This window comes from Carcharhinus amblyrhynchos, chromosome 6 (assembly GCF_965287045.1).
Source record: "Carcharhinus amblyrhynchos chromosome 6, sCarAmb.v2.hapA, whole genome shotgun sequence".
Lineage (NCBI taxonomy): Eukaryota > Metazoa > Chordata > Chondrichthyes > Carcharhiniformes > Carcharhinidae > Carcharhinus > Carcharhinus amblyrhynchos.
In genome coordinates, this window is record NC_137329.1 from 124,984,557 (window position 1) to 124,994,457 (window position 9,901).

Here is a 9,901-nt window from a genome sequence, read left to right on the forward strand (position 1 = left end):
TTTGCATCTACTTTGAGTGGGCAGGCTGGTAAGGTGGCCCTCCTTCAAAACAGCGCTGCACTGTGAGTCCAGAACATATACTCAAATCCTGGAGCGAGATTGCAACCCACGGAGCTCCAGATGTGAGAATGCTACCAACCTGGCCAAGAAGCTGACACAGTAAGAATTCTCACAACACCAGGTTAAAGTCCAACAGGTAATAAACGCCACTAGTTTTCAGAGCGCTGTTCCTTTGTCAGGTGAGTGGAGAGTTCTGATCACAAACAGGGCATATAAAGGCACACACAGTTTATAGATTACTGATTAGAATGCGAGTCTTTACAGCTAATCTGCTATTCAAGTCTTAAAGCTGCAGACAATGTGAGTGGAGATAGCATTAAGCTTTGGTTAAAGAGCTGTATCTTGTCTCCAGACTGGACAGTAAGTGAGATGTTGCAAGTCCAGGCAAAGACTCTCATACTAATCAGTATTCTGTAAACTGTTTGTGCCTTTATGTGCCCTGTTTGTGATCAGAACTCCCCACTCACCTGACAAAGGAACAGCGTTCTGAAAGCTAGTGGTGTTTGCTATCGAATAAACCTGTTGGACTTTAATCTGGTGTTGTGAGACTTCTTACTGTGTTTACCCCAGTCCAACACCGGCATCTCCACATCAAAAAGCTGACAGCCAGTCTGTTTCAGCTCAGAGCTCTCTTCAGACTCCAGAGTCAAGAGACAAAGCACCCGAATTCATGGGTGAACCTACCACTGGCACCATTGGCCTGTCCTTCTGCTGGATACTCTGAGTAATGGGTCCTGACAGACACATCTGTAAACAACTCAAATTTAACTCTTCTGGTGTAAAATGGTAAAATATATTTATTCTTCAAAAATATACCCCTCTTTAGTTTATTTTAGTTTATTTATCAGTGTCACAAACAGGCTTACATTCACACTGCAATGAAGTTACTGTGAAAAACCCCTAGTTGCCACACTCCAACGCCTGTTCGGGTACATAGAAACACAGAAACTAGAAGCAGGAGTGGGCCATTCAGCCCTCCAAGCCTGTCCCACCATTCATCTTGATCATGGCTGCTCATTGAATTCAATATCTTGATTCTCTTATTCCTCCCATATCCCTTGATCCCTTTAGCCCCTAGAGCGATATCTAATTTCTTCTTGAAATCAGAAATTTACACTGAGAGAGAATTTAGCACGGCTAACGCACCTAGCCAGCACATCTTTCGGACTGTAGGAGGAAACCGGAGCACCGGGAGGAAACCCATGGGGAGAACATGTAGACTCTGCACGGACAATGACCAGACCAGGGATTAGAGCCGGGTCCCTGCCTCCATGAAGCAGCAGTGCTAACCACCATGGTTATCTGTTTATATAATAATACAACTTTAGTTTGATTTCATTTGAATTGAAAGAAACATGCATTCAATGAGCTGCCTCCTGAAGCAGTTTGATTTTGCAGAAGTATACTTTATTCATAAAGTATCAGAAAGAACATTGCAAACATTTCTAATCAGCTGTGACTCACAATGCGGTAATATTCAGCTTTCTGCACAAATCATGTTGTTCTCTAAGGTGCGTATGTTCCAGCGTGTATGTGTGTGTACGTATGTATATGTGTGTGTGTGCATGTACATTACAGAATAGGCCTCGTTCAGTCAGTAATAGTCCGTCAACATCTGTTCATTTACTTATCACTGTTCTTTTGCTAACTTTCCACATCAAGATGAGATTAACTGCATTTCGAACAATGGAATTCATAAGGATGAAGTGTTTTCTTGTTAAATAATGGAAGTGTTGATATTTTGTGAGACTTTATCTAAATTGGCAATGTGTCAGTTTGTTGTGAAATGAGCCAATCAGTGTTTTCCTGTACTTGGAGGGTGGCTCTGAGCAGTTACAAATCACAGGAAGGTGATGATATCAGTGCGGGCGAGGGAAACGGTCGAGCAAATCTCTTTAAATCTTGATTTTAAATTGCTCCCCGTGTCAGTAACCATGTCCAGGTGCAATCCTTGAGGAACTCTGCATTCTATTTCTCACACTCATTTCCCACACTATCGTTGGCACCTGTCTGCACTCTGACTCCCTCCCTAAACCCCTTCACGTCCTTTCACACACTCCTTGGAACAGATCGCTCTGACCAAGGCACCTATCGCATGTCTCTTTCTTCTATCCATTGTCAGTTCCGGTTGCTCACACTCCAACATCAATGCAAGTTGTTAAATTCATCTTTTCCAGGTCCCAGCCACCTGCTGCTTTTGGAGCTCAAATGATCTCTGACGCAGGATATTGGAGAAATAACAAAATACCAGAAGCAGCAGCAGCAAGCAGAGTAACAGCAAAACCATGAAATATATTGTGTCATCAAATATAAGGAATGGTTCTCATGGGCGCATATACACACACGTGCACACATACACGCACACGCATGCACAGACTTGCCCACTGACACCCATGCACCACAATTTCTTACAGGAATTGTACTGACTTTCCTTGACCTCTGCCCTCTCCAGTGATTATCTGTTATTCTCTCGCCGCTCGCAGCAGTTCAACTTTAGAGTGGAAGCCAGAAGCTAAGGTAAGGTTTCTGTCAACCCTCTGGTTTTCCCACAATCTTGTTTGACTGCATGTTTCCTTTAATTATTTTTGCATTGCGACATGCCCACAGTATCGTAAAGATATCCCCGGGGTCTTTGAGGACCACCTAGGGTGCTGGGACGGCGTGTGGGGATCAAGAGCTGTGAGGTTCAATATTCTTTAATGCTGATTATTTACAGTTACCCTATCCCTTACTGTAGTGTCTGCCTTCACCTGTACCCTCTCAGTGCTCCTAAATCTCCTTCATCTTTTATGGCCTAGCACTACACCCAGCTAATTCTGCAGGATGCGTATCAGAGGTGGAGGCAGTTTGCTGTCTTCCACTCTGCCCCGTGGCTTGGTGAGCGCCCTCTGAACACATCGTTGTAACATGGAAACTTCCTTTGCCAACGTTAAGGTTTAAGTTCTGGAACCATAGAATAGAACCACAAGATCCCTTCATAGCGAGGGGGATTGAATATAAAAGTAGGGAGGTCTTGCTGCAGCTGTATAGGGCATTGGTGAGGCCGCAGCTGGAGTACTGTGTGCAGTTTTGGGCGCCGTACTTACGCAAGGATATTTTGGCCTTGGAGGGAGTGCAGAGGAGGTTTACTAGGCTGATACCGGAGTTGAGGGGGTTGAGCTATGAGGAGAGGCTGAATAAACTAGGCTTGTACTCGTTAGAGTTTCGAAGAATGAGGGGAGATCTCATTGAGACGTATAAGATGATGAATGGGATGGATAGGATAGAGGTGGAGAGACTCTTCCTGCTCAGAAAGGACAGTAGGACTAGGGGGCACAGCCTCAAGATAAAGGGGGTGCGGTTTAGAACGGAGTTGAGGAGGAACTTCTTCACTCAAAGGGTGGTGAATCTCTGGAATTCTCTGCCCGTTGAAGTGGTGGAGGCTGCCTCGCTAAATATTTTTAAGACGCGGGTTGATGGGTTTTTGATAAGAGAGGGGATTAAGGGTTATGGGGAGAGGGCGGGAAAGTGGAACTGAGCAGCAACAGATCAGCCATGATCTTATTGAATGGCGGGGCAGGCTCGAAGGGCTAGATGGCCTACTCCTGCTCCTATTTCTTATGTTCTTATAGTACAGAAGGAGGCCATTCAGCCCATCGAGTCTGTGCCAACCACAATCCCACCCATCCCGTAACCCTCATTTACTCTACCTAATCCGCCTGACACTAAGGGACAATTTAGCATGGCCAATCCATCTAACCTATACAGCTTTCTACTGTGGGAGAAAACTAGAGCACCCGGAGGAAACCCACGCAGACACGGGGAGAAAGTCCAGACAGATAGCGACCCGAGGCCAGAATTGAACCCGGGTCCCTGGCGCCGTGAGGCAGCAGTGCTAACCAGTGTGCCCCCGTGCTGCCCCTTGATAAGTTACTTGATAAATAAGAACAAGAATCTGAATGATGCCCCAGTTTACTCCATTTGAGTTGTGTTTTATTTGCAGATTTAGTTTAAATAACTGTTTGAACTGTTGTCCCCTTCATTCCTCCTCACCAGGGCTCCAGTTTCCAAGTGACAAGTGCAATTTGTGAGTGGCTGGTCGCATTCAGTTTTAATTTCTTCTTCCTCACTTATATCAAAGAGTTTCAGGTAAGAATCAGTCCGAAATGTTCAAGGTTATAAGAGTTCATGAGACAGCTGCCCCTCTGGGCACATTTCACACCTCAGAATCATACAGTGCAAAGGAGGCCACTTGGCCCATCGAACCCACGCCACTCAGGTCCTATCCCCATAATGATGGAGGTTTTTTTTCATTCATGGGACATGGGTGTTGCTGACTGACCAGCATTTATTACCCATCCCTAGTTGCCCAAGGGCAGTTGAGAGTCAACCACATTGCTGTGGCTCTGGAGTCACATGTAGGCCAGACCGAGTAAGGACAGCAGATTTCCTTCCCTAAAGGACGTTGATGAACCAGATGGGTTTTTCCAACAATTGACAATGGTTTCACGGTCATCAGTAGATTCTTAATCCTGGATATTTTTTATTGAATTCAAATTTCACCAACGACCGTGACGGGATTCGAACCCAGGTCCCCAGGACAGTGTGAATAGAATCGGGGATGTGCAAGATGTAGTGAGTGAGAAATATAAAAGCAAATGAGATTACAGGGTTCAAACAGCAGTGTTACCAAGTTACAGCTTCAATATTCAACTCATTAAATCTGCCCACAGATGTGTACACAGTTGACAGGTTCACACAATATTAACATTCATATAATCAAAGAATACACATTTCAGAGGCTTTGCTCCAAGTGCTTTACAGCCAATCATTTATCTTTTGAAATATAGGCACTATCTAGGAAACACAGCAACTTTCAAACAGCAGATTCCCACAAGTAGTGGTAAGCCTATGAACAAGCTGTGTCAGTGATATTGGTTCAGGGATAAATATCGGTCAACTCCTCTGGAATCGTGCTGTGTAATCTTCTACATTCACCTGATAGGACAGACAGGGCTCAGTTTAAAGTCTCATCTGAAAGACAGCACCTCTGACAGTGCGGCACTCCCTCGGCACTGACCCTCTGACAGTGCGGCGCTCCCTCGGCACTGACCCTCTGACAGTGCGGCGCTCCCTCGGCACTGACCCTCTGACAGTGCGGCGCTCCCTCGGCACTGACCCTCTGACAGTGCGGCGCTCCCTCGGCACTGACCCTCTGACAGTGCGGCGCTCCCTCGGCACTGACCCTCTGACAGTGCGGCGCTCCCTCGGCACTGACCCTCTGACAGTGCGGCGCTCCCTCGGCACTGCACTGAGTACCAGCTTGGATTATGGGCTTACGTCTCTGGAGTGGGACTTGAACCTGTGACCTTCTGCCTCAGAGGCGCGGGGTGCTCTCAGTGGATCCTGGGTATCACTCTGAGCCCACTTTGACATTGTTCTATCGACTGCTGTTAAACTGAGCTTGTTGAAATTGAGCGACGTTTGTCTGAATCACTGAGTTAATGTTTCTTTTCTTTCTGTCTGGCAGACATTCACTATAAACGTGAGAACAGTGTTACTTCCAGAGCTGAACGAGGAATGCTGCAACACATTTTGAAAACCACTTTGCTCTCTCTCCAGTCAGTGTATTCAGTACCATTTCTGGAGCCAGGGCAGATGTTAAAAAGTGAAGGTCACGATCGGTATTCCTTTCTATCTCTTTTTTAATGGTTTGTATCATTTTAGCCACTCCTATTACCTCTTCCAACAACAACTTGCAATTACATTGCACCTTTAAAGTAGCAAAATGTCCCCAGATCCTTCTCAGAAATGTTACAGTAAGATATCTCACAACACCAGGTTAATGTCTAGCAGGTTCATTTGGAATCATGAGCTTTCAAACTCGCTCACCAGAGGAAGGAGCAGCGCTCCGAAAGCTCGTGATTCCACTTAAACCTGTTGGACTTTAATCTGGTGTTGTGAGATTTCTCACTGTGCCCACCCCAGTCCAACACCGACATCTCCACATCACGGCTACCACAGAAACGTTGTGTGACAAAAATTGACATCAAGCCAAAGAAGGGGTCCTTAGCACAGGTGACCACAAGCTTGGTTAAACAGACGAGTTTTAGAGAGAGGTTTAGGAATGGAATTCCAAAGCTTACACCTTAGAAAACTGAAGGTGCAACAGAAGGTTCAAGAGAAGCCGCAGAATGCTCTTTGCAGAGAGCTGTGTAGTTGAAGCAGATTACAGAGATAGGGAGAGGAAGCGGCCAGTGAAGGAACCAAACAAATTGAGATCTTGTTTAACTGGGAGCCAGGAAGGTAGAGCAGCACGGTGGCACAGTGGTTAGCACTGCTGCCTTGCAGCACCAGGGACCCAGGTTCGAATCCCAGCTTGGGTCACTGTCTGTGTGGAGTTTACACGTTCTCCCCGTGTCTGTGTAGGTTTCCTCTCACAGTCCGAAAGATGGGCTGGTTAGAATGCATTGGCCGTTCCAAATTCTCCCTCAGTGTACCTGAACAGGCGCTGGAGTATGGCGACTGGGGGGATTTTCACAGTAACTTCATTGCAGTGTTAATGTTAACCTACTTGTGACACTAATAAATAAACTTAGATTAGTCAGCATAGCGGGTGAAGGGTGAATGAGACTTGGTGCAAGTTAGGATACAGGACGCAGAGCTTTGGAAGAGTTTGTTTCTGGTGGATGGTGTTAGAGATTGGAAGGTTAGACAGGTGTGCATCGGAATAGTTTTGTCCAGAAATAACAAAAGCATTGGCAGAGAGTTTCAGCAGCAGGGCCGGAGATGACCGATGGTTACAATATAGTTCTTAATGATGGAGCAAATATGAAGCTCATTGTGGGATGAATTTTAACGGCAAGGTTGGTAATAGTCAGTGGTCAGGGAGATGGAGTCAGCGGCAAGGAAATGGAGTTTGCAGTGGGAACCAAAGACTTTGATCTTCCCAGTGAGGTGAACTGCTCCACATCTAGCACTGGGTGTTGGGATAAGCAGTCTGACAACATGCTAGACAGTTCACAGGTCAAGAGATAGTGATAAGGTACAGCTGGGTATTGACAATGTAACATTGAGACTTCTTATATTCATTCATGGTTTGTGGGCATTGCTGGCTGGCCAGCATTTGTTGCCCCTGAACCGAGTGGTTTGCTGGGGCTGTTTCAGAGGGCATTTTGAGAGCCACCTACATTGCTGTGGCTCTGGAGTCACATGTAGGCCAGACCAGCTAAGGACGGCAGATTTCCTTCCCTGAAGGACATTAGTGAACCAGGTGGGTTTTCCCGAAAAACGACAAGGTTTCATGGTCGCCAGTAGACCTTTAATTCCAAATTTTTATTGAATTCAGATTTCATCATCTGCGGAGGTGGGATTCGAACCCGGGTCCCCAGGGAATTACACTGAGTCTCTGGATTACTAGTCCAGTGACAATACCACTACATCACTGCCTCCCCTGAGACTGCATTTTCGGTTACTGTTGCTGAGGGCAGCAGATAGTTGGGAAATGGAGGGTGGGTGTCAGGGATAGAGCCTTGGGGCATTTTATTCATCACTCAATATTTAACCCAAGGCTGAAGGTGCGATTCCAACTGTGAACCGTCTCAAGAGATTTTCCAACTTTAAACTTGCTTTGCATATGGTTCTGTTTCTGTAAGGGGAACTCTGACCAGCTGGAATCTACTTACACACCAGGAACCTGAATTCAAACAATCTGACTCTGGCTGGTTTAAACACCACAAACAGAAACTGAGTAGATCATAAACTGGCTGTGAGTTCCAAAAGTGTTCAAACCTTCTCTTCCTGTGATGCTCTGACCTCACAACACTTCCTGTCCAAAACTGCTAAAAACTGCAGTCTGTCTGCAACAACGCCTGACAGTTGGTGTCAAACCACAGCTGCTGTTCCCAGGGTGTTTGTGAGGCCATCTCAGTCTATGTTTACAACAACTCACATTGATATAGCATTTGATGTAGTTAAACACTCCAAGGTGCTTCGTAGGAATAATATCAAACACAAGATTGTGTGGCACTGTGGTTAACACTGCTGCCTCACAATGCCAGGGACCCGGGGTCGATTCCTGGCTTGGGTCACTGTCTGTGTGGAGTTTGCACATTCTCCTCATGTCTGTGTGGGTTTCCTTCGGGTGCTCCGGTTTTCTCCCACGGTCTGAAAGATGTGCTGGTTAGATGCATTGACCCCAACAGGTGCCAGCGTGTGGCGACTAGGGGAATTTCACAGTAACTTCATTGCAGTGTTAATGCAAGTCTTACTTGTGACTAATAAATGAACTTCTGAAACTTTAAGATACTTACAGGTACGAGGGCAGGTGACCAAAAGCTTGGTCAAAGAGGTCATTTTTAAGGAATATCTTAGATGAGAAGGAGAGAGGCAGAGAGGCTGGAGGAGGGAGTTCTAGAGCTTGTGCCCAAGACGGCTGAAAGCATGATTAAAATCAAAGATGCGCAAGTGTCCAGAACTGAAGCTCAGAGATCGCAAAGCATTAGAGAGCTGGAGGAGATAAGAGGTGCGAGCGTGCGGCTGATTTCACAGTGACAGCAAAGTAAAAACTGCTCTGCCAGGACATTATTCTAGATGTTTAAATGCATCCTTACAGTCTAACGGTTAGAGTTAAACCTAACCCTAACGCTTACAGTGTAAAAGATGGTAAAGAAAGCCACTTCTAAACTTCAAACACATTTTCTCGTAAATTTATCAAAATTTTGTTTAAGCTTGATGCTGGATCATCGCAATAGGATAAAAATAAATTAACTCGTGGAGCGGTGTAGAGAAAAAAAAAGCTCTTTTGAATAATATTTCCCTGTATGTGTTAATTCACAGCTTGTGTGTGTAAATTGTACGGTTTTTGTGAATAAGCACAAAATTAGAAAACCCCATGTCCTAATGAATTTCATTTCAAATGTTTGAGAGAAACTAGACAGATATCTATTATCCTGCCATAATGAAATGTCTCACTACACAGTGTTTGATACAATATATTTTATTAATAAACAATATTTTATCAAATCCCGTTGGTCAGTTTGATTCTCCCGGAACAGAGTCCTGCAGCCCAACATGGAGGCTCCCTCCTCCTGCTGAGGAAACCTCGAGTGTTGTGAGGTTGTGGTTCAGAGGCCCTGTAAACTAATTAGAGTGGAGTAAAACGGGTGAACCCATTGAATGAGTCCCTGGTTGCAAATACAAGGAAGCAGGGATGCTGGGGGTGGATGGGTGGGCGGCAGGGGTGGTGGTGTATTCATGGCCCTGAGCATTGTTTTTAGGGTTTGGTGGTACCTGCTCTAACACCCCCAATCACTGTGGGTGATACACTGAAGGCATGAGCCCGTTAGCTCTTGGAATGTCTTGGACATGGAATTAGAGCCCTGGATCCGGCTGTATCTCAGTGGGAAAACCCGGCAAAGAGTTGGTTCCGTTTCCTCCCAACTGTTTTAGCACTTGTGGAACTTTGGGCAACAGTTTCTGGGAGGGGAGCAGTCATGTCCCTAATGGTCAGAATACACCTGTTACCCCTTTTGGTTTTGGGTGGGGGCCACCACACTGTCCTTGCTGAATGGTTCCCCGAAAGCTGGCACAGACATCACGGCTGGCGTGGGCTGGCTGGTGCAGCCTTGGGTCTTGCATAGCCAGCTGTTAGAATTTCATGGACCAGTTACAGAATTTCTTCACAGAACCTGGGCAGCAGTGCCACCGTGCTGGGCAGTACAACGGCACAGTGGTTAACATTGCTGCCTCACAGCGCCAGGGACCCCGGGTTCGATTCCTGACTTGGGTCACTGTCTGTGCGGAGTCTGCATGTTCCCCTCATGTCTGCATGGGTTTCCTCCCACAGTCTGAAAGACGTGCT

The 9,901-nt window shown here is 46.0% G+C and overlaps 1 protein-coding gene across 1 annotated transcript in view; it reads left to right on the top strand.

The window, feature by feature from the left end:
• The window catches only part of dram1 (DNA-damage regulated autophagy modulator 1), a 33,878-nt gene extending 24,859 nt beyond the window's left edge, over positions 1 to 9,019 (top strand). Inside the window, exons 5-7 of the mRNA XM_080191418.1 lie at positions 2,513 to 2,577; positions 4,096 to 4,188; positions 5,570 to 9,019. Of these exons, the coding sequence (XP_080047544.1) occupies positions 2,513 to 2,577; positions 4,096 to 4,188; positions 5,570 to 5,638 (227 nt within the window). The 3' untranslated portion in view covers positions 5,639 to 9,019. The remainder of the gene's footprint in view (positions 1 to 2,512; positions 2,578 to 4,095; positions 4,189 to 5,569) is intronic.
• Positions 9,020 to 9,901: the final 882 nt, after the last annotated feature.